A 25603-nucleotide genomic window follows, 5' to 3' on the forward strand; every position below is an offset into this window, starting at 1 on the left:
TAGACAGTCTGTCTCTTGAAATTCCATCATGCCTTTAGTCTCCTGTAATATTTGCTGATGTGTCTGTACACTAGAGCTCTTGCTACTCCCAGGAGTTCTGTTGATGAATGGAAAACCTTTGGGGCCTTTCTGTAGAGTTTTTAGGCTGCCTGCCACAGACCCAGGAATGACCCAGGGGTCTAAGTGTTTCTGCTCCAAGGTGTTTAGTTGGGGATGCTGTAAACCTCAGTGTCTGTCATACCTCTGGAATACAGATTCTTGGAGACCTCAAGGGTCTGTTCCCTTTCAGACTTTCTGTCTGAAAGTCCCAGCTCAGCTGGGCATTCCTGTCCATTCTTGGAGCTTCAAGATGTTGGGCAACAGATGACCGGGGTTTATGGGCTCATATCACATTAATATGAAACACAAGAAAATATTTCACAATATTTCTTTCTGAATTTTGAGCCTGAAGAATTCTATTAAGTTTTTTGTTTCAAAAAAATGGAAAAATGCTTTTCACCTGAACTTTAGAATATCCTGCAGATGTTAGGAACTTTTTTTGGTAGTCAGAATAGGATGGGGTTTTTTTCTGGTAATCTGCTCTCTCACAGCCTTATCTAAACTGTAAAAGAGGACCTGTTGTGTTGTGATGGGAGCCTTCTCAGTTCAATTCCAACTGAGATTCAGGATGGCAATGTTTATGCAACTGTTGGGTACAAGGAAATGGAAAGGGGTGGAAAGAAATGTTTTTGGGATTTAAACAGTGTAATTTTTTGGATCTGCATTGCCTGGAAGAAGATACTCTTGGTTTTGTCTCCTCTTGTCTTGAGTAATGGTTGTTCTGTCTTCTGAATTGCTTTGTTTATTATCCTTTAAATGGGAAAGTCTGAAAAATTGTCTCTTACAGAGATGTTAATTACAACTGACACGATCTTGCTGTTATAAACCATAAGCTATTTTCCTACTGATTAAGGTATTATGTGTTTTTCAACCTGCAGGAAACGTTGCTTTCCTTTGTTCATTATCTCCTGCAAGATGATGAGTTCTAATCAGGAGGAGGTCACTTTGGGCGCTTTTCTCCAGTATATTGAAGATATGGGGATGAAGGCCTATGATGGCTTGGTTATACAGAATGCATCAGACATTGCTCGAGAGAATGATCGCATGAGGAATGAAACAAACCTGGCTTACTTGAAAGAAAAGAGTGAAAAGCGCCGAAAACAAGAAGAAGCAATAAAACGGTAAATATTTTGATAAAAAGATGAGTGGTCTGGCAGAGTAATGAAAAGCAAGGGATTCAGATATGGTAAACATGCGTAGAGCAGTTGATTTCTAAGCAGCTTCCTGGCAGAAGCAGCACAGACCGTTGGCCTCTGTCAGGCATCTAATGTGTGGTTTACATTGTGTAGACATAACTTGAGCATGTGTGGAGCCTTGAGCAGGTGTGATTTGTAACAAAAAGTTTGGGTGTTTGGAATAGATGTAGGTCTAGTGACAAATGGGTTGTCATCCTCTTAGTGCTTTTAGATGAACAGTTTATACTTTGTGCAAAAATGTATTTGTGTGTGAGCAAGACAGGGAGAGTCTCACAGGTCAAAATAGACTCTTCTTGAGCTGATGTTTTAAATATGGTAAATGTTCAAAGTCTGAGGTGTTTTGTTTTTTTTTAAAGTGTCCATTATTTACATTTTCCTTTCAATTCTGTGATCTCTGAAGTCAGTAACAATATTGCAATCACTTACAGGAAAATGGATCAAGCCCCTGATGGGCAGAACCCTATAACAGCTCTTCTTGAACAATTCCATTGATTTTAATTGACAGTTAATGAGAGGAGCACTTGCATGACCTGGCCGCTTGTGCCAATGGATATCAATGAAATCTCTGTAGCCTCTTGGAGGGGAAAAAAGGTTGAATGGAATAGATATAAATATTTATTGCATACACATTTGCCAGTACAAAAAAATTGGTTTTTCTTGAGGTGAAAGTAAAATTCTGTAATAGAGGTAAATCCTCCATCCAAGTCTTTAACATTTAGATGTGAATGGATGGCTTGAGCATAACTGATAGGAGGTCCTTTGAATTTTTTCCCCCAGCATGAATCTTCTGTATTTCAGTTTAAGTGATTAAATTTTATGCTATGTCTTGGGTACAGTACACCCAGGTATAACAGACATGCTGTGCTGTGAACGCTCGAGCAACGCCTCGGTAGTCTGATAATTTTGATGGAACATTAAAAGGAAAAGAGCAGCACACACAGTTTGAGAGAGGAGGGAGATGAAGGAATTTAAAGCAAAAATATGGCTGCTTTATGTTCCATGAATTGGAACTACTTGGATTGTCAGTAATTTCATTGGAATGATAAAAATAATGTGAAATTAAGGTGAATACATCCAATTAGACTGTACTTGGGCTAATCTGCTTGTATGTACTTTTTATATGTGTGACCATAAAGGTTACTAAGTACCAGAACAGATTTTGTTATGAATTGGTTTCTTGGAACATGAGAGAGTAACTTGTGCACCTACCTGCTTTATAGTCCTCTAGCCAAGCTTCTCTATGTCATTTGAATAGTAGTGACAGTATTTCCTACCATGTGGTTGGTTTGTGTGGTTTTGTTCATTGATCCTGGCAAAGGGATTTGATGAAGAGCTCTGGAGAAGTACAGATAATTTAGGGCTGAGCCAAACCATGAAATTCTTGCCCACACTCAACTGAGATCAATGAGAACAGAATATTTATCCTCAGTCACAGAGCCAGAAGACAGGAGGTAGAGGACCAGCAACACTGTGGGCTTATTAGAGGAACAGCATGTATTTGTATGTGGTTTGGAGATTCAACATTTCCTCAATACAGTGCTCTTCTGTGGGAAACTGTTTGCAGTGATCCCCTCTGATCCCTCCCTGTAGGCACACAGTTTGTGGTGATTGGGAAGGGGCTGGGCTGAGCCTCATCCCCAGTGGGCAGAGCTGTGAGCAGCAGGTGAGCAGCACTGACAGCAATGAGCCATGGAGTGCCCAGGGGCACTGAGCAACCACCAAAGGAACAGAGGGCACACAGGGGCAATGAAGGTACAAAAGGTTGGGCTAAAGAACAAGAAGGGCAGATGCTTGCAGCCTTCTGGTGTTGTAAGGCGTTATGCTGCATGGGCAGACACCTGAGATCTCCTGAAGTGGTAAGGTGTTACTCTGTATGGGCAAATGCTTAAAGCTTTCTGAAATTGTGTGGTGATATTCTGTGTGTTGTGGCCATCTGGGGCATGTGCTGTGACACCTCCCCACTTGGATTATCTCAATAACACTGAGGGGGGAACAATATCTGCCTGAGGAAACAAAGTAGGAAAACACCTCAGGAAATCATGAAAAGCATTTTCTTTAAGTCTTTTTTGCTTTCTCCCTTGTAAACTTGGAGAGGTAAAAAAAGATACTTGAGATCAACCTTTGGTTGGAAAAACTAAAAGCAATGGCAAACCAAGGGAAAATACATTATTTGATCAAAGAAACCATGATGTCTGAAGTCACTTAGGCTGATTGCAATTGAGTTGGCTCCCTCTAGTAACCTCCAGAGAGTCATCCAAGACCGTGTTGTCTATGAAATGTAGCAGTCAGGAAAGGTAAAGTAGGATCAGTGATTTCTCTTTTGTTCTGTACTATATTCTTTATGTCTTTACCTTGTCTCGGTGGATATTTATATTATCCCTAATTCCTGAGCGTGTGGCCTAGATAGCAAGTGGTGCACATGTGCAGTGGTAACTGCTACCAATCTGGAGACTCCCAATAGCTGAAAACATTCTCCTTAGCAACAAGGGAGGCATCCCCTGGGATTAACTGCAGGTAGATTTTTGGGGAAGAGAGGAGGTTCCCACAAATACTCTTCTTTTGCATGTGAGAATCAGAATAAAGCAGCCAGAAGCCTTTGGCACCTACAGAGAATTACCTGCTAGTCCAATTATTGAATTATGTAGAAGCTATTCAATTTTAGTGTTCACATGGCCTCTATTAGAAGAAGGCTGTTTGTGTATATTAACAAGATAATAATGAGTAATATATTGTCTAATAAAGTGGTGGTATTCACACACAACACTACTTAGAAGCAGCTGTTATTTACCTAAATCATCTCATAACTATGCTGAATGACTAAAGTTCATTGAAATGCATTAGTCTGAGCAGTTCGGAAACAAGATCTGAAAAATGACCTTAAAAATGTTTGATTGTACATTTTGCTTTCCAAAGGATACATTGGGCTGTGTTTCTTCAGTAGCACTGATGTACCTTCAGTGGGATTGCTGTCTCATGGTGTCTGGCTCTGATAGGTTAATTGTGGGGAAAAATGTATGGATCCACTGTACATTGAGGGAGATAAACACAGCAGCATATTGGATTGGGAAAAACAACAGCAACTAGTCTTTGTCTAATCTTGCTGGGCTGAGTCAGCTGATCTGATCTGAATTTCTGACCTAATTTTAGTATGGTTCTTAGCGCTCATGCGGAGAAAATAAGGTTAATGTGCTGATTAGCAGCTGAGAGTAAGGCACAATAAATACGTGTGTATATAGGACCTAATGTATAGATGATTTTTCTTCCATCATTTATTCATCTGGTCTAATTACATGATCATTGTCTATTCAGGGAGCTGTTTCCAGATTAAGAGAAGGTACTGGCATTTTGCCCACAGAGCCTATAAATTGTAAATAAAGTTATGGAACAGTATCATTTCCACTGGCAATACCATGGGAGGTACATTTGCCATGATACAATGTCAGCTGTAAGCAGCATTTCTGGGGATAGAAGGTAGATTTGCCTCAGCTATTGTGGGTGCCAGGAAAAAGGCGAGTATTTGGAATTTATATAGGGCATCTGTTGGAATTAGCAATTGCTTTCTGAGTCACCCATAACTGACATGCACATATTTAGATACTTCATTATTGTTTTGTGTGGATCCTTCACCAATGTTTTTCCTTTTTAATTGAACAAATATAAAAGCTTGGTAAGAAACAAATAATGAACCCTCCTCCTCTGAAGACTCGGCTATGTTGCATAAATCAGAGTGCATGCTTTCAAAGGTCTGGCTTCTATTTTTTGTGCATCATTCAAATTATTGTCAGGGAAGTAATTTTCACTTGTAACACTGTGAAGATGTGACTACTCTACTTTAAAGCTGGTGGTGTCAATGGGCATGAATTTCTGCCTGCCAAATCCTCGACTTAGTCATCAAAATATTTACTTCTAATGGTTTCCCTTACTTGTAGCTTGTTCCCAGGACCTAAATGGCTGTATGGAAAGCCTTGCTTGTGCTTGTATCCAGACAGATGCTGTCAAGAGGAGGAGCTTTTAGGAGCACTGTTGTGTGCTAAAGCTAGCAGAAATGGGCCAGCCAGCCAGTGGCAGAGTTAAGCTCTTGTAGTAAAGAAGGAATTGTAATGAACAGCTGTCAACATAACCTCTTCTTTCTTTGGCAAGCCAAGTACTGAAGACTAACCCATCAGCAAAAGTAAGATCATATTTTTCTCTTGCCTTTTTTTTTTCCTTTAAAATGGCCATGGAAGTAATTGATTCAGATATTATCTTTCTGTAGTTTTCTGTCATTCCTATCCTTAGTTTCCCTTGTGAACAAGACGTAAATTATGTGTCCTTTAGCTAAAAGTTGTGTTACCAAGCGTGGGTGACAGCAAGAAAATATAAAAAGATTTCTGTGCATGGGATTATTCACTGCCAAAAGCTCTGTTCAGCCGAGAAAATGTGTGTAATCTTAGACTATATGGACATGCTGAAGAGTTTTTACCAAAATATTTTTATCAGAATAAAAAATAACCTAAAATAATTTCATTAGGAACTTAATTTTTATAGTTTTGTCTTGAAATCAGAGCAATACTTGAGGTGAAAGTATTTTCTTTTTTTTCTGAACATGTTTCTGTAGTTGAAATTCTGTGTAGTAAACTGCACCTTTCTAAATTTGCCGGAATAATTATGCTTGCTAGTATGCTTATAGCCTGACCTCAAAAAAAAAAAAAATGGAGAAAGAAGTGCATTAAATATTATGGGTCATGGTGACAGCCTCAGCTGAAATACCTGTAAACACATTATTGGGATATTATACATTACAAGCTTGTTAACCCATTGTTTTTGGCTCAGTGTGTTGATGTAAGTTGTGGAGTTTTTTTGCTTTTTTTTGTTTATTTGTTTGGGTTTGTTTGTTTTGAGGCTTTTCTGTTTGTTTTTTGTTTTAATTCAAATCTGAGTTCACTTGGTGAATGTCATTTTTGGGTATGAGGTCAGTGGTACGTGCTCCTTTGATCAAAAGGTTTGTGCTATGAGGAAGCTTAACTGGGACACTGTTGTTTTCTTTATCTTCCTCCTGGACATGTTGCATGCTCATTTCATCCTAGATTAAGTTATTGCTCTGATACCACTGTAATGGTGGAAATGGCTGATGGGGTGTGATAGAGACTAATTTTTCTATGATTTCAAAACCTTTTTCTCATGAAAATATCCTGGGGTGTCTTTTGTAAGTGGTTCAGTGTAGCAAGGGTAACATTAATAGTTGGTTTTTTTCATCAAGAGTAAGAAAAATGGTTGTGAATTGAGTGACCTCCAAATGTATTTTTGTTGCTTTTATAAGTAAACAGATGTGATGATCTCGCCAACAAATCCTCCCTTCCAAATGCTCATATCCATATGGCTGCCTGTATTATTGCCACACAAAATAAACAACAGACACAATACAAACTATTTTATATTGCTGTTTCTGTTATTCTGAGAAGTTTTATTTTAGAACAGTCACATGATTAATGTCATTTAAAATTTACCATAGAGGCTGATATCCAGCCTCACAATCCAAAAGACCAAGAAAATAAAGCAGAAATCATTATCAGCTTGCTATACAAATCTTGATGTTATTTTCAGAAACTCTTCCCTTTTAGGGCTTCTGCTTACAACTTTTACTTCTTCTCAGGAAGTTTACATGGTCTCCTTCCCTTCATTGTTCCACAAATTGCTCAGATCTATACTGATCCCCTATGGTGGGTGCATCTTTTTCTCTCAGGATTCTTTTGCTCTATTTAAATGCACTTTAGGAGTGTGGGCTCATAGAGAGCCTGGAAGGCTTCTAAAGGGGTTCCAGCCCCCTATTCTTGTTAAAACCCAGGGGAAGTGCCTCAAAGCTGTTGGTACTCCGAGGACTGCCCGACCACCTGTGTCAGTGGGTGAGCTGGCCTGGCTCTGAGCCCATCTGGGTGTGTGCTCCCATCCCAGCTCCAGGCCGTCACTCTGGAGGTGTGCTGTACCTCTGGACACAGCCCTTGGCACACCGCTGCTGACAGAGCCTGGGGGCTCCGTGGATCCTAATGGACAGTTTGTAGCCATTTGTTCCCACTTCTATTTCCAGTGTCTTCTCCCACTATCTTTTGATTACTCATCAACTACAGGATGTAGTTAAAATTATCCTGCATTTCCTCTAACCCAAAAGCCCTCTCAGCAAGAGGGATGCATGTAGAGCTGTAGAAATAGAGATATTTTGCATGATCCTGTAGAGATCTGGTGGTGCCATTATATGGAATAAAAGGTTTGCATTTGTTTGGAAAATATCTTCAAGTATGTTACAAAATTGCAAAAAGTAGATTAGAGTTTAATTTAAACTGTTATGAAGACTGGATAAAAAATAAGGAAGACTGTTCTCAAGCATGCCCAGATGAAGTTTGTATAACTATTTTAGGATGGACTTCATTAATAGAGGAATACATTCAGTAATACAGCACAATTCATATGCAAATTAAAAGCATTGATCTGTTCTGGCTCAGGTTTTCCAGTAACCAAAAAGTGCTCTGTGCTTAAGTTCATTGACCCCTGACAAATTTTGTAATTGCCTGTGACCCAAACTTAGAGCATGTGTTGCAACCTGGAGGAAAGATACTTGAACAAAAAACACGTAGAAAGAAATCTCACAACCCATTGAAGCAAAATTGCAGCTAGCCATGGTCCTAGACAATGGGAACACACAGCCCCAGTCTGAGATCCCAGCAGAACTGATGCTTTGTGCCAGCATTAGAATAGTGAGAGTGAATCTTTCTGTATCTTTAGGAAAATCCATCATTTAACAATAACTGTTCATAAAGTTGAAGAAAAACAAATGTTTCCTTTGAGCAAAATAGCTCAGTTCATTGCTCTTTTCAGGGCCATGAATCACAGCTGTATTTGGCTGGATTTAATATTAATAAAGATTGCTTTAAGCCCCATCCAGCTGGCAGGCATCTGTGCCCTTTGCATGTTCTCCTCAGCACCCTCCTGACAGGCTATGCATACTTCTGTTTATTTATTTATTTCTATTCTTTCACAGGGAAACATAGTATAATACTTGATTATTTAATTGGGATGTTTATTTCCTTAGCCTGAAGTAGAGTCTGCTCTTGGGTGGGCCCGTGGAAAAAGAGAATGTCACACCACTTCTGTACCAGAAGCATCAGATGAAGGGCATCTTGTTGTCAAATTATGCTGTATCGGTGGCTAAAATTTGTATGAAAAGAGATTACTGATTAGATTTTTGTGTGATTGGATTAAAATAGAAGCAAGGAGAGATGAGAGAAGAAATGCATTGTAGAGACATTATTAGCTGTGGATTTTATAGTTAATTTGAGAATGCTTTTATTTTTCCTTCTGGCTTTCTACTCTAATTTAAGTTGTAATCCTAAGTGAAGTCAGTTAAAAATATATATAAAAACAAATAAATGCACAAAACCCCCACCATGAAAAGCCCCCCATGACACCAACCAACTAAAAAAGGCTTTTGTGTGGTGTATCCTGAGCTCAGGGTCTTCCTTCAGGAAGAGTAGAGCCCTTGGGAGAGCCCTGCTGGGCTGGGGCAAGTGCTGCAGCCCCCTGCGAGCTGCCAGGACCTGGGAATGAGCCGAGGGAGCTGCTGTGGTCCCACAGAAGGTGGGCGTCAGTGGAACTGGTTTTCATTTCCCTCTTTATTGCGCAGTACCCAAGGTCCCCAAATGGAAATTAGATCTCTCTGGAACACTAACCCAGTGCATGCAGAGCAAAGCCAGCTCACAGCAGGAGCTGAAATTGCACCCAACAGGTGACTAAAGGGGCACCTGAGGAGTTAGGGGACTGCTCATTTCCTTCCCTATATTAGTGGGGCACAGAATAAACTGCAGGGTGTCCCCAGTGGTGGTGATGATTTACATCCACAGTTCTCTCTGAAAGCTGCAGAGGAGCAAACACTTCCAATGGACTCCAGCAGATGTTTCTGGAATGTGTCAAGATTGAGAAGGCCAAAGCCAGCTAAAACCCACAGAAATATTCCTGCCAATAAGTGTGTTTCTTGACAAAATGGTAACATTTTAAAAGATCAAAAATGAGAGTAACTGCAGGGTTTTCCATAAATTAATAAGATTTACCTGGGTTTAATCCATTTCTCTTTTTGGTGGATTATACAGGGCATATCTCACCAGTAGATCCTCTGTGAGCTGAGGGCACTTTAGTTATTAAGTTGAGATCACATGTTGGAGCCATTAAGTGAATTGCTTTGAACAGCCTTCCCCTGAATGCCAGGGCAAATGCTGTATTTCATACCCTTAGCTAATTTCATGCTGTAATTTAATTTCGGAAACATACTTTTAATTGAATCTTTAAAGACAAAAGGAAACTGCTGAGTCCTTTACTACTGCAGAAAGAGACTATTCTCTAGATGGGCTACATTTTTAAACAATCTTCTATAATTAAACACAAAGTTTGTTTTGCTTCTCTGTGTGCAGCTATGGGGTAGCAAATTCCTGGTGTTTGTGGAATGCTCAGGGCTGAAGGAGAGGTATTGAGGAGTGTGAGAAGTTATTTATCTTATGTTCAGTTTTGTGACTCTGATGTGAGACAATCCTGCAGCCGTCCACAATAAGTAAACCAAGAGAGGCTAATTAAAAACGTAGTCTGCTAACACCAAAATCACATTAGTAGGAGCCTGATTGGTGATCTCATTTTTCTAATTTTTGGTGATGAGATGAATTTGAGCGAGATATTAACAATTTTGTCATTAAAAACTCAATAGCACAACAAAATCAGTTAATTTCATCCTGAGGCTACATCCAATATTTTAGTGGTTAGATTTTGATATTCATCTTCTGTAGGCAGAAAGATTCAAGGTAGATACAGTTAAAATTCATATAATCTACTATGTAATTTTGTTGTGGGAGAAGCATCTTGATTGGATCAGTAGTGATGTAGGTCTTCAATTTTTTGGACATCCGATTAAAAATAATAGCAATTGATGCTAAATGCTGGTCACTCTAAAGGAGAGGAAATCCTGGAGCATCACTTTGTGCTTTAGTGCTCTGATTTCTTTAAATCAGCAAGTGATTAGAAATGGAGATTTTCCCTTTTATTGCTATTGGAGAAAAACCTAGAGTATGTGCTGGAAGTGAGATGTGCAGGGGTGCAATAAAAAGCATAAGGTTAAAAAAGAGAAGAATCTGAAATTAACCCATGAAGCCCCAGCAGAGTATCTTCTAATGAGGGGAAAGAACAAAGACAACATCATGATCTTTCTGTGCTGAGAGAGCTCTGCCCTTCCATGTGCCCTGAGCTGGTAGCAATTACAGGCTGGATGGTGCTGTAAGGTTTGAGAGCAGCCCCTTATGCAATGAGCAGAGTTAGGGAGCACATGTAGGGGTATGGTGAATCTATCTGGCTTTAACTAAAATGGAATTTTTATTTGGTCTTGTGGGAAGGAAATACTGAGAGAATCAATTGTCTTTTTTAGTACAAGTTATCCCTTTTCAGGCACTTCTACAAACATGGAGACCAAGGCCTGACTTTTATAAAAAATTTCAATTACTTTGAAATCTGTCTGCTTTTACATAATTGCTCAGAAGCTTGGGCACACTCACTTTTTATAGTTAGGCTCCTTATAAATTATTGTCTAGAGTCTCTATCTGAGATTATTTCAGGACTTGATTATCTTTTCTGTGAAAGCAGTAGCACACAGGAATTTCCCCTGTATGTGCATTAAACACTGAAGTCCATGGTATGCCAGAGGTCTCAGAACACTTTCTGTTAGATCCTGGCATCATAGTGAGGTTCCTGAAAGGGCAGGAACAACGTGCTTTGCTGGAATTGACTTCAATCTGGTAAAAGAGTCCTATGGCTGCCCCTACAGAAACAGAATCCCCTCAATAAACCTGCCTTTGGGTTGCAAGCAGCTCCAGCTGCATTCCGTCACCAAGTTAGGAATGGCAGCCCACATGATGCAGGTCTTCATTAGCCTGCTGTATTAGCAAGCTGCTTAATTTTGGTAGCAGATGTTAGGACTCTGATGATAAAATGCTACCTCAGCATCAGGAACACCTTTCACAAGAAAGGTGATGTTTTCCTGCATTGAATGTCAGCCTGTGTGTGGATTACCACATTAAGAAATGCAATGAGTGAATTTTAAGGTTGGTTTGACACGATTTTTATTTCACTCGAACAGCCATCTTCTGTTCTTCTTTTCTGAAGAAATTCAACATTCTTGGTATTTAAATGGAAAAATATTCATGTACTGCAGTTTATGCCAGAATGCAGCTGCTATCAAAGATTGAACTGCTAGTGTTTGTTACATGGCTATTGTTCTGAGATTAAAAGGTTTTTCAGCAGTTTATCATAAATACAATTTCAGAGATAATTTAAATTGTTTCAGTTTTATATCCAAACTGTTAGGCAAAGCAAAGCGCAGTTTTTTTCCCCTAGGAAATCACATTTGTGCATTGCTGATCGGAATTGCGCTGCCTCGGCGCTGAAGCGGATGGGAGCCGCATTCGTGCTCGCCATGGCAACCCCTGGCTCACATGACACACTTCGGCTGGTGCAGCCAGAGCTGCATGGCTTACTGAGCACAGAGCCGCACACACCAGCGGCCATGTGCCTGCTCCAGCCCAGGCAGCTCCTTAAGGGGAAACTGGCTTTGAGCATCTCTGCTTTCACCTGCTCCTTAAAGGGAAACTGGCTTGGAGCATCTCTGCTTTCACCTGCTCCTTAAAGGGAAACTGGCTTGGAGCATCTCTGCTTTCACCTGCTCCTTAAAGGGAAACTGGCTTGGAGCATCTCTGCTTTCACCTGCTCCTTAAAGGGAAACTGGCTTGGAGCATCTCTGCTTTCACCTGCTCCTTAAAGGGAAACTGGCTTAGAGCATCTCTGCTTTCACCTGCATCATGCCTGCTTTGCTTCTCCTCTTAGATGCTGTTTTGAGTATTTAAAAAAAATGGATGAAGGTTGAAAAGGCTTGTCTCATAGCTTCCCCCCCCCCCCTTCTGTCTGTCTTTCAATGTGAAAAAAACCTAAAGCAATGCGGTTTTTACTTATGATTTGTTAAATTAGATATGAAGGAGCCCTTTGCAGTTGAGTGAACTACACTGAATATATTGTTTTCCTGGAAACCTTTGTTGCTCTCACCTCCTAGAGTCTACTGGATTTCAGAAGAGTAAATGAGGACAGAGCAAAAAAAAATGCAAACTAACCCATGTCCATTCCATTATCAACAAAGCATTCCAAAACCACCTTTTACATACTTCCTCTTAGACCTGATGATGATGATGACAATGATATTAATCTCTGGCTCCTTACCCAGCAAAACATAGACTGATAGAAGTTTTCCCTAACTTAGCTTTATTAAAAGGAATTATATGTGGCATTTGATTAGGAAATCTGGAGGGCTGCAGTCTCCCAGGAATGAGTGGGGGTGTGCAAGGAGAAGTTAAGAGCTGGGGCTGGAGCTAAGCAAGCGTCTGCTTGTGCCTCAATGTGCACAAAGGGAGCAGCAGCAGCGCAGAGCTGCCCTGGTTCCTTTGCTGTAGGGCAGGTGCAGCATGTGCTGCTGTCAGTGTCTGCCCACTGGCACCGTTTGTACTTGGAAAGGCACTCCTGAAAAACTGATCTTTACTAAAACAATGGAAAGGAATCACTTTCCACTTCTCTTTGCCCCTCCTCTGTCAGATGCTTGACTGAAGTGATGTGGTTTTTCTTTCTCATCTAGTTGGAACCTGAGATTTTTGTGTCAGGAACTTTGTGTGAGCCCAGCTACACCGCCAGGTGCCTAACTGAAATGGAGAAAACTGCACAGCAACAAAACACTGTGAAATACTTCATTTGTCTCAGTTATTGCCAAAACCCCTTGAAGTTATTTAGGCTCCTGTCTGCTATGCAGATGTAATTTATCAAGCATTATAGAGACACCAACTCCTAAGTCCCTGTGCTGAAGTTAATTTTTGTGATTTATGATGTTGCTTTCGCACTTGAGGAAAATCTATTTTCAGCGTCCAGTTCCAGGCTGTAAGATTTTCATCTTTATTTCCTAAGTAATCAGTTAAGGTGCAAATACTGATAATTAACACTATTCAGTGAGAGACTGCTTGTTCCTTCTGTTTCAAATAAGTTTATTATCTGATTACCATTTTGGGGAAGATCTATGGTAAGGGAAAAATAACCTGCTCTGGGAATTAATTTAGAGAGTTACTTGTACCTAAATCAACCACTAAACAGAGAAGCAATATTATCTTTGTTACTAGGGACGCAGTGACAAAGTGTGTATCCATGCATCTCTGCCAGTGATTGTACACAGATTCTAATACAAAACCAGCCTTTAAATAAGGAGATATGTAAGGGAATGTGTAGTAAAACTCTTTTGGCAGAACAAGGTTTTCTAGGTTACTGTTTTTATTGTATTTTATGACAGTACTGATTTTTCAGCATCTTATTTTTTGTTATTGATACCTGTTCTGATGTATTATTAGGAGGGAAAGGAAACTTAGAGAGTATGTCTTTCCAGGGAAGGCACTGAACAAAGGTCCTCTCCACTCCACTAAAATGTAGTGAAGATTTTGACAAGCGCTCCCAGCAGTCTGCTGCTGCTCTGTTGTGCTGTGTGTGCAGAAGGGGAGGAGTGGCAGCAATATTTCCCCTTTCATGAACTGGCTTTTTAGAATTCCTTCATGCCTACAAGTGGGATTGCATTTTCAGAAAAGGTTACCACAATCCATTCTTTTCCTGAGAAACTGGCCCAAACCTCTATTCTATTGTTGAATTTCAAATTTCATTAATTCAGTAAACTAATGAACTTTGCTGTCTAAAGGTTTGTGTTTAAACCACAGGTTTCTGTATTGTTTGTTTGCAGTTATGGCAGTGGAAAAGGCTATTTAGGCTTGTGACAAAATATTTTGACTAGCCTCTTCCTACTTAGTCATTTGTTTGTTGTCAGTATATATTTATTGTGAATTGTATTCCCAAGAGATTACAAACAAGATGGTAGCTTTCACTAACTGATCTTTGCTGCCATTAAACTGAATACTGTTCTAGGAGGTTCTGTATGACGTGGATTTGTTGGACTGGGTCTAAAATTTCTGGAAATAATGTCTTTACAAGTACACATCAGAAAAAAAGCCCAATAACTTCATTGCAAGACATTTAGGGTTGCTAAGAGACGAAATGTAATTATCTGCCAATTTGTTTACCATTCCCAAACACTTGGAAGGGGGAGAGATGTGGGCTGCCCTGAATTCTAAGCTATGCACAAAATAACTGAATGCATTTTCTTGTCAAATGCAGTTTTAAGGGCATTTGGAAGTGACAGGAGAGCTTTGACCTCTGGTTTCTTCCTAAATGTCTAATATCGATTATTGTCATTTCCCTCTCACTCTCCAAATATTCAGTATATCCATTTTAACTGATAATACAAAAAAACCCCAAACAACTTAAAAATTAAATGTATAGAACTATGCAGTTTTTCTAGTAAGAGAATTAACAGCTGTGTTTGCTTGCAAATGATACATTCTTTAAAAGTAGCAGCAGCGTTCAGTGTTCCTGTGTTATGATGCTGTTATTAATTTATGCTGATGTTAATGTAAGGTTGACCAGCATTTGTTATTGATGCTTTTTGTGTCTCTTCCTCTAAAATGTTTGGTGTTGGTTTGCACTTTGAGACAAATACTGCAATTAACATTGGGTGCAAACGTAGTTTGTGCCACAATGAGGATTTCATTTCTTGATGTCACAATGGCTATTATGTAGACAATATAAGATTTATGCCATCCTAAGCTATTAAATCTCTAGGTTTTTAATGCATGCATCTGGTAAATTAAATATGGGCAGTAAATAAAGAGAAGCGGAGATTTCCTCCCTGTTTTCAGAATGGTAACTTCTTCTGTTGCTCTTTCTTTAATGGAAATAAATATTCATTCTTAGCCAATGTGAAACCCTAGCTGTAAAATTGAAGACTTCCCACAATACTAGAGGAATAAGCAGTTCTCTCCAGCCTAATAGTGAGCTCAAATCTGAGTCTGTGTTCAATCAGTATCTCTGACAATGTAGTGCTGAAGTATGTCCATACAGGTGCATTAGTATTTTGTGGGATGTTGGTCTGGGAAGGTTGGGACAGGCTGTCCTGGAGTGTGGTCTTTGGCCTCTGCACCTTGCCCCAGCAAGAGCTGGGAACCTTCCTGTTTGCTGAAATTCATTGGGATGTATGAATGTAGATGGTTTTACCAAGCTTTAGCAAAACTAAACTGCAGGTCTTTTCCCCAGAAAAATTGTCCCAGAGCAACTTTATCTGGCAAGCCCTTCTTTTTAGAGGCTGATCACCTTCTGAGCCAGCTCCTTTGGGAAGCGCAGAAGTTTTAGGGATACAGCGTTGGCCCCTCAGTGTCACTCTGGCTCATTCTCTGATCCTTGTGGCTGCAAAAGTAGTCTTGGTTTAGTTCTGATTAAATCCATCTTTTAAAGTCTGCATCAGAACCAGGAGGGCTTCAGGCACACTGGCCTGGGTCGCAGGGTATTCTTTTAATTTCCAGAGGTGGAAATTCAGCAGCAGAAGCCTGTATTGTGTAGCTAAAGGATGAAGTCTGTTTTCCTCCTGACACCTTCAGACTGCTCTGGAAGGCTGTCTCAGGCCATGCGAGCTCAGCAAGGGCTTCCAGGAGGTTGCTTCTTCTCTTCATGGGGTCCCTAGGATCTGCAGTTGACTCCCACGTGTGACACCAAGGGACTTCCAAAAGAGAGGGGGTGAAGTCTGTGATCCCCAGGTGATCTCTTGTGACTGCAGTGACACCCCAAGGGCTGTGTCTTGCTGCAGAAGTCCTTAATGTAAGGAGATGCCACACGATGAAGGGGTTTGCTGAAAACTTTCTGATTTGTTTGGCGTTTTTTTTTTGTGTGACAACTTTTGTTCTACTTCAAAATAAATGAATAATACTTCAAAATAAATAATAATAGGAAAAATAGGATAATATAAATTATATTCCTTTATACATTTCAGCTTCTGGTTGCCCAACTGTTGAGATGGAAAATAGTTGAATTAGTATATTCCCTTCCCTCCTCTTTGTACAGAATCTCATAACTTTTTTCTATATTGTTTTTCCTTTAATTTTTCAGAATTACTTTGGAGTGTTCTTTGAGAGCAAGAGAAATGCAGTGACAGAAAAATAGAAAGGGTGGTTGGTTATTTCTAACCTTTGTTTGTTCATTTCATGTAAATAAGGGCATGGAAAAAGCTTTTTTCAGTCTTTAATGGCAAGGCCATCAGAACTGCATATTTATTGTAGACCTTCTATCATAAAGTGCCTTGTAAATGACTGGGATGTACACTCTAGTGATGTTATTGACACAAGGTGATGCTGTTTAGTGATTTTACTTGATACTACTTGCAAAAGAGATTGTAAGATTTTTTAAAAATTAAATATATGGCTGTTCGTACTTTTATTAATTAAAGAAATGTAAATAATTGTTCAGAGTGCATTAACAGTTAGTTTACACATAAACATATATATATATATATATATATATATATATATATATATATATATATATATATATATATATATATATAAACCACAGTAGTCCACAGAGGTAATGCATAGCAACTATTGCTTTTTCTAGCACATCTCCTGCTGTACAGTCTCACTAAACCTCCAACTGAAAGGTCAATTCCACGATTAAATGGCTTATAGTTCAGCCTCTGTGTGAAAAGAAACAACACTTTGCCATTATTTTTGGGAATAATTTTTTAGGAAGCCTTCTATCATCCCATATGTTGGTTTATGCCATGATCTCTTGTATTAAGACAGAACACAATTTTTCTGCTATTGGTGGAAAATCTGTCAGTATGCCTGCTGGCCTTTAGTATCCTTGACACATTTGTTGTGCCTTTTTGGTACTTGATTGTGTCTGTTTGATTTCACAAAGTTGTGGTAATCTGCCTGGAGGGTCCCTATGGTGCGAGGTCAAATTCCACATGACCAGCAGAGGTGCTCACCTGAGCTCCAGCCTCAGTGCTCTCTGTCCCTGTCAGTCATTGCTGGATATGTTTTATGGGGCAGAGCAGCCAGCAGTTGCTCAGTACTTGGCTTTACTGCTATGCAGGGACTGGTGTGCATATAAATAGTGCTGTGGCGCCTCCTGCTCCCTGAGCCACAGGGGAGCAAGGCAAGGGACTGCAGAGACTGGGGGACAGTGGTCCAGGAGGTGGCCTGGGTGGAAAGCTCCAGAGCTGGGGTCCTCTGGCAGCTGCAAATCCCATCACAGCACAAGCCCGGGGTGCAAGGCAGAGCTGCTTTCCCAGTGTCACACCAAGCTTTTCCCTGTGCTCCAGAAGAAAGCTGCTGCCACCTGGCATGGGCCTGCAGCTCCTGAGGAAAGGCATTTGTACAAATAAAAACACAACGACAGGAGCTTTCTTTCAATCCTTATTCAGTTAACACAAGCATTGCACATGAGTTCAGGTGTCTGTTGGAGGCTACTGGGTTACGTTTAAATTAAGTGAATATACTTGGTACAAGAATCAAAGGGGGTTTTTTTTGGTGGTTGGAACACAGTTTTGACTCGTTACAGTGGTGTGTGTATACTGGTTGTGCAATGATCTTTACTAAATAAAGTAACACAGAAAATATGAGAACTCTCAGCATTTTAGCCTTTGAAACTTCGGAGCTGCCATGTAAAAGGAAAGGAAATTCAGATCTGCATTTTTTAGTAAATAACTGGTACACCCATGTTAGCATCTGGAGATCATTTTCTTTCTTCCTATTGATAGAGGATGAAATATCAGGAAAAATTTGTGGAGGCTGGAATAATTTTTCTCTTCCTGCCTTAGGTTTCTTGTTTGTTCATAAAATTACCTTCCTTAGAAAGCTGTCAGTCTATCTCCTGCTTTCTTACAACACCTAAAGTGCATATTGGGCCTGTGTGTATTCTTGCAGAAATATTGCATGATGTTGCTTTTTCCATTCTTAATCTGAGCAGCCTGGCAAGAGCATGCTGAGAGTTAGAAGCTTCCTGCTTTGCAATCTGTGGGTAGAGAGCTCCACAATTTTCCCTGTTTACTGAAGAGACCTCAAGAATCGTGGTCTGAAGAAGATGAGATCAAAGCAAGGCAAAGAAACACATAAGATAAATTATGCTAAAGTAAAAATATTCCAAGTGTTTAGAATTCTCCTGGTCTAATATCTCCAAATACAGCAAATAATAACCCAGCACCAATTGTCTTTGTGCCTTTTTGCTCTACAGATCATTAGGTAATAACTATGTATGCCACTGGAAATTTTTTTCTCAGCTTCCCTGTTAACGTTTTTCTCCTACAAAATAATTGTGAGGAATTGAAAAAATGTTATGTAGACTTTTAAAATTCTGGTTTTTAGGAAATTCTGCATTTTTTGAATTTTACTTTCCAAATAAAACCAAAATGAGAGTTGTTTGGTTTTGTTTGGTTGGTTATTTTTCCTGTGAAATGAATTTAAAAAGCAAAATCCAAATTTTTTCTTTTGATATGTAATTTTAAAATACTGAAATTAAAGGTCACTTCATGTTGAAATATCTACAGGCTAAAAACTTCAAATGTGACCTCTGAATATGGATTCAGTGGATATGCTCACTTCTAAGTTGGTTTTTGACCTAAAACACTACCAAAAGTGGCACAGGCTGCAGATGGCCTGGCTTTCAGCAACATCTTTCATCATCTTCTCACATAAGGTGAGATTCCAGATTAAATATGGTAAAATGTAGGAGTGGGATGGGAAAAAAACCAAAACCCAACCAAACCAACCAACCTACTGGAAACATTCAGCCTGCTTGCTTAAAATGCTTGCCCATGTCTGTTGTCCCTGTAAGGCTGTGACCTCCAGATCCTTTGGGTGTGCGTTCTGTCCTGAGGCTTTGCTGTGGTTTCTGTGCTGATGACAGCAGGAAAATGTGCCAGCGTGGGCTTTCAGTGAAGTGCATAAGGAGCAGTCTCAGGGCAGTAAAGGGGGTCTGAGTAAGGAGACACCTCACAGGCTGAGATCATCTGAAGGCCAAAGCAGTTGATCCATGTGTATTTTAATGTGCTTTGTGAACCATCAGTGATTTAAGGTGCCACTTGTTCCGTAGTGCTTGTCAACCTGCTGGAAGAAACTCTCCATGACCAGAGGCAGTGAAGCAGAAATAGGAGAACTGAGAGGCAGCAGAGAAATTGGAATTCCCGGTTGTCTTCTGCCAAAACAAAAGGAACAGGGTGTTCAGTTGTAGGTTGTGTGTTAGCCAGTTGCAGTCCCACAATTCACCCTTTCTATTTCTTAGTTTGGGAACTGGAAACCATTTCTCCTGTGTCCTCTGTAGCATATGGAAACCTTCTGTCAATTCTCAGGAAAAAAACTAAAACAAAAGAAGGTGTAAGATCTCTAAGAAGATGTAAGATTAATCTTTAGCAAGTTATAGTGCTAGGCTGTGCATTGAGGAGGGCCTTTAAATTTCATTGAAAGAGAAAATTGAACTTTGTTTCATTTAAAACATTTAAATTTTGGTTCTTTGCCTTGGTTCTTGACCTAAGCCCAGGACTGTTAATATTACTGTTATAATTTGCATATCTGACTTTATCTTTTTCCCATTTTTTAGTCGCGTAAATCAATGCAGGAGAGCAGATGTGCACATGAAGAAAATTGAGGTGCTTATTTGCTAAAGTAGCCTTTCCTAGACAGACTGGTTTTGGACAATCCCAGTATTTTGGGAGACTTACAGCCTGCAAAGTTTAGATGAACTGGTTGTTGTGTTGGCAGTTTTATGTGTGTATTGAGCACTGCAGTTCTCGTGAGTACAAGGTTTCTCAGCACACAACAGTCACCTTTTGGTTCATCAAGTTGGGGATCTTTTAGCTTTGCAAACCACAGCTGTGTCCATGAGCAGATGGGGCTCAGGTTCAGCCATTTTCAGATTAAATTCTGCACTATGCCCCAATGTAAATGTCTCTAACACTATGACCCAGGTGTTAAAATTGTAGCAGAAGGTGCCTGGATGAGCAGGATTGCCTGAATATTTACTGTATGTCTGTAAGTAACTTAGAATTTACGAGGGGATGCAGTGTCCATATGGTGCAGACCTGCCAAAGCTTATGGTTTAAAATTCTGCAGTAGCCTTAAGGTAGCTGAGGTGAGTGGGGCTTGTTTAGAAGGGTGAACATGAAATGACAGCTTGACAAAGAAATGCATTGCTTGCTATTTTTCTCTCCTTCTCTGTGAAGTCAAAGCATTGATCTATTTTTAGTTTGAACTAAAACAAATTTCAGGTTGTTTAATCAAAATTGATTCTTTGCCTCCTCAGTGGCATCTTCAATTTGCAAGAATTTCCAGTTTCTTCATTGTGTTTATGAGACTACATGATACAAAGATATCTAATCTTGCTGGTTTACTACTGTGCTTTTTAAAGCTTGGGATATTTATTAGAACCAGTCAAAGACCAGCAGGCGTAATTTGATGAATAATTTGTTTGACAAGCAGTAGCAAAGTTCCTCAGATGATTCATACTCTCTGATTGCCTCACCTAAAGCTTTGTACTTGCTTTGTTTTCACTGCTGTGTCCTCATTTGTCTCTTTGCAATACTTTCTGCTGAAAGAGATGCAAATCTCTTTTCCCAGTCCTTTTCATCTTTCTCTGTGTGTGCATAGGAAACAGTGGAACACCCTAATCTGAGCATTTTAAGCCTGTGGTGGTTAAGACTTTTACAGGATGCACTCAGAGCCCACTCACCTGAACACAGAAGGGGAACAGGAGAAGCAGTGGTGCAATTTTTAGAACAAATGTCTCTCATAATCTGGTGAAACATCCAGGAGCAAATTTAGCCTAATCCTAAAATTAGCCAGTTTTCTCCCACAGCCGTTTTAGAATCTCATTGCATACATGATTAAATATTTAATTTTCAGCCTAAAGGAAGTAATTTTGGGAGTAGAGTTCTCAGCCTCTGAATTTTTATTAAAGTTTTATTTTCTTTTTATTTATCAAGTGCCTCAAAGCATCAGAAGGAGAGAGGTCTTCCCAATAAGGCACAGTTTGTGGCTATTTTTCATACGATGGGATTTCCACTTCTTCTAACATCTGTGTTGCTATTCTTTTAGGGCCTTTATGCCTATTCACGGAGGAAACTGTTATGACAGTCTAGTCTTTATCCTCTTCCCTGGAGACTGATGCACTTGATTTCTTTTTTGTTGATTTTTAATGGGAGTGTGTGATGAGTCTGTGGTCAAGTCACACTATATCCACACAGGAAAAAAGCCTGTGCGGTCAAAAACCCTCCCAATTCTGTAATTGTAATGAAGGCTTGTATGTCAGTTCTAAATGCCTGAAGTAAACCATTTCCTGGCCATGCTGATAACACATCCTATGGCAATAACCACATCTCAGCTATGGTAGAATACTTGTTGAATTGATATAGTACCTATAAAGAAAAAGAGAATGAAGCACCCACCACTGCAGAAAATGGTACATTTTCTTCCACTTCGATTTCATTGTATTTGTCCAGATGAGAAATTAGAAATAGATTCCAACTGGATCTACTAATAAACGGATCTTTAATTAGTATATTCTCCCATTTTTCCCAGGCTTACAATTTGTCCTGGGGCAATGAAGGCTAACAGAAATCTAATTCAACTTCCTTTATTTACCGGAATAACATTTGGGATGAACTTATTCCTGAACTGAATTTACAGTAAACCACTGGAGAAATGTTATTGTTTTCATCTCTGCGGGGTTTATATTTGAGTAGCCTGTTGCACTTTGACATTTTTAGAGTAAGAATGCTGATGTAGGGGGTCCTGATTCAGCTCCTGTTCATTATTCATTTGTACCCCGAACAAATACTTCCGTGGCTGCTGCTTGCCATGAGCCATCACGCTGCTGAAGTTGCCAGAGACCGCAGCAAGCAAAACAAAAGGTCACGAGCACCCCAGGTTTTTTTGGCACTGCTGCAGCAATCCTTCCTTACAATTGCATAAGCGAGCAGCAATTACGGCGCAATCAGCGCCTTCCTCAGCCCGGCATCATTAGCGCCTTTCTGCCGTGCCGAGCTGCTCCAGCCCAAGGGGGATGAAATCCTTCCTGAGCTGTTCCTTCGGCTGATGCCGGCGGCAGCTGCTGGCCCTGGCTGTCCCTGGAAGGTGTGACCGGCTCGGGAGGAGCAGCCCCGGTGCTGCTGGCCGTGTCTGTCCCTGGAAGGTGTGAGCGGCTCGGGAGGAGCAGCCCCGGTGCTGCTGGCCGTGTCTGTCCCTGGAAGGTGTGACCGGCTCGGGAGGAGCAGCCCCGGTGCTGCTGGCCGTGTCTGTCCCTGGAAGGTGTGAGCGGCTCAGGAGGAGCAGCCCCGGTGCTGGCCGTGTCTGTCCCTGGAAGGTGTGACCGGCTCGGGAGGAGCAGCCCCGGTGCTGCTGGCCGTGTCTGTCCCTGGAGGTGTGACCGGCTCGGGAGGAGCAGCCCCGGTGCTGCTGGCCGTGTCTGTCCCTGGAAGGTGTGACCAGCTCAGGAGGAGCAGTCCCGGTGCTGCTGGCCGTGTCTGTCCCTGGAAGGTGTGAGCGGCTCGGGAGGAGCAGTCCCGGTGCTGGCCGTGTCTGTCCCTGGAAGGTGTGACCAGCTCAGGAGGAGCAGTCCCGGTGCTGGCCGTGTCTGTCCCTGGAAGGTGTGAGCGGCTCGGGAGGAGCAGTCCCGGTGCTGGCCGTGTCTGTCCCTGGAAGGTGTGAGCGGCTCGGGAGGAGCAGCCCCGGTGCTGGCCGTGTCTGTCCCTGGAAGGTGTGAGCGGCTCGGGAGGAGCGGCCCCGGCCGGCGCTGCTGCCATTGCGTGCAACGGCGGAGCCGCTCCTGCATCCCGGGAGCGCTCGGCGCGGCAGGGCTGTGTCACACCCGCTGCTGGCTGGCCTTGCAGGGGTTACCTGCAACAGCACCGCGCTTTTCGAGGGGATGATCTCTCGTTCACGCTCGGTCAAGTTTCATCTGACTCTGGGATGCTCGGGAAAAGAGGGCACGCAGAGGAGTTTCCTTGTGCCTCGTGAGCGCTGTGAAAGGGACAGAGATGCGCGGTGCCTGGATCTGGAGGGATGCAGCGATAACGCCTCCGTGTGCCTCTGGCACCAAGCAGGAATTGGGTCAAGAGCAGCAGCTTGCTCGTGTGATGCTTGCGAGCGTGATGGAGAGCTGGCTGCTTGCTGCAGGTCTTTTGCAAGCTTCTGTAAAGTTTGGGCGCCATCAAAGAGACTTCAGGTCCAACCCAGTAGGCTAATTTCTGTGTACCAGTAGTACCTGCCATGTGGAAGACTTTTACATATATTGGTACATTACTTTCAGAGTCCTTGGTTAAACGGGCTGAGAGCAGCATCTTCAATAAAAGAGACTATGTTATAAAACGTTGTTTGAATTAATTTCCCAAGCACTTTAAAACATTTCAAAATTAAATATTTTAAATTTCTAGTCATGTTTGTTCACTTACTGGGGTGTTTTAGTTATTCTCTCTCTCCCAGACAACTCAAAAATAATGACTCCTTTTAAAGGCACTGTGATTGGCAGGACTATTCCTAAAGTATTATGTGGTAGGTAATTTCCACCCATACTCTCTTTTCAGACTTGGGATTGATAGGATAGGTGCCAAGCTGTCACATTATAGCCTTTGGTAATTAAAATATAGGATGGCATTAATATTGCTCCTGGATAATTACTTGTTTTTTGAGCAAAGCTTTGACAGACAATATTATGGAAGGTCTCCAGAAATTTGATTTTAAAAGCTCCTCTCATGCCACAGAAAACAAAGATAATATTTTGCAGGTAGGGCTATTTAGAGACCAGTTGGTACCATTTAATGTAGGAGATGGTTGAATGATTTGTGGAAAATAAGGTTATCTGACAAATTCAGCCCATATTTCAGTTAATAAATAATTCATAAGCTAGTCGTGGCTTCCACAATGCATTCATTATTCATAAGGGCTCACTGAATAATTTGTGCAAACAAATTTCAGCCTATAGAGTACCCGTGAGTTGTTTTGTGCTTGTTATTCTTTGTGTGCGAGTGTGGTGTTTGGTTTTATTTTCATACTATACAAAACTTTTAAGTTGCAGGGTAGTAGATAACATTTAATAGCTCCCAAAGCAAATGGAATCCTTTCCTGTGTGAGACAAAAAGTATTTTTGTCGTGCTTTGCCAGTGCTATTTTAACATAAAAGCATTGTTGGGGTAGGAGCTGTTTACATGTCCAAGCAGAAGGCCACACAGATGCGGTCCAGTTGGGCTTAAAATTGAAAGTCCAAACACCAAATATTGTCTGGTTCTGCATGAATTTTCTCAGGTAATGTTTTTATGCCTAAGTCTATGTCTTTTCTTCCTCCTGGTTTTTTTTTTTTGGTGGTTTTTGTTTGTTTGCTTTTTTGTTTTCCCCCTGCAACAGAATTTTTGCATGTGCCCCTTTGCTGCTTTCCTTTTTTGTGAAAATTGCAATCAATCTGATTTCCAGGAGAGGTGGATATTGAGGACAGGAGAAAGGATGAGGAGCAGGAGATGATAACAGTAAAAAAAAAATCTCCTGGAAATTATATATTTTTTTCAGAAGTCTCCAATAAGAGGACTTGATCTGATGTAAATAAATTCTCAGCTCCTCATAAGTCAGACAAGAGCTTAAGGAGGGGTATCCTATTGCCCAGAGGAAGAAGACTGGAGAGACTCGTTTAAACTCCCCTGTCATATGCAGCACTTTGGAGGACAAAAAGTTACCAAAGCAGGGCTTTGGAAAGAAAGATTTTCTTTTCTCCCTGCTGTTAGAGACTGAAACCTGAAGAAAGTCACTAAACCTGTTTTCCTTTGCTTCCCCCTTTGCTTTGCCTGCTTCTTACCTTCAGACTGTGAACCCCTAGCAATAGCGACCACGTCTCACTGTGGTTGTGCCCACGGTGGAACTCTGGAGGTGTGTGAGGGATGCTGGAGGCAGCAGCACCGGAGTGTCCTGCTTACAGACCCTTCCCTCAGCCTCCATGGGAGCAGTGGGGTGTATCCTCTGCACCTCCTAAGTAAGGCTGCTGGCTTCTATTCTTCATAATCTGAAACTGAAAGCTGCTGGATCAGAGGTTGTCAATCATTTTAGGAGACTCAGACTGATTTTCTTCCTTTGCATCTTGTCATACTTTTTTAATAATGGAAAAATCTCTATGTATAAAATGGAGGCAGCATTCCTTAATTGCAGATTCTGAGACAGACTAAAGTTCAGAAGCCATATAATTTCATTTCCTGTAGGGAAACAACAGGAACCAAGTTTTCAGTTTTCATTAGAGAGAGAAGATGAGTTATGAAAAGAGTTAATAAGGTACTCCTTAAGCAGCTGTGGAAATGTAAATTTTGAGGCAAAAGA

At 40.9% G+C, this 25603-nt stretch overlaps 1 protein-coding gene across 8 annotated transcripts in view; it reads left to right on the forward strand.

Moving 5' to 3' along the window:
- NYAP2 (neuronal tyrosine-phosphorylated phosphoinositide-3-kinase adaptor 2) overlaps nt 1-25603 on the forward strand; it is a 137210-nt gene that overhangs the window by 6845 nt on the left and 104762 nt on the right. For 7 of the 8 annotated variants that reach the window (XR_005257948.1, XR_005257949.1, XM_038145466.1 and 4 more), the window contains one exon: nt 978-1220. Coding sequence is in view for 5 of the 8 variants with exons in the window: in XM_038145466.1 (XP_038001394.1) it covers nt 1015-1220 (206 nt within the window). In the remaining 3 variants the exon portion in view is untranslated. Of the gene's footprint in view, nt 1-977; nt 5467-25603 lie in introns of those variants that run through there. The other variant, XM_038145472.1, reaches the window with a different exon arrangement.

This window comes from Motacilla alba, chromosome 9 (assembly GCF_015832195.1).
Source record: "Motacilla alba alba isolate MOTALB_02 chromosome 9, Motacilla_alba_V1.0_pri, whole genome shotgun sequence".
Taxonomy (NCBI): domain Eukaryota; kingdom Metazoa; phylum Chordata; class Aves; order Passeriformes; family Motacillidae; genus Motacilla; species Motacilla alba.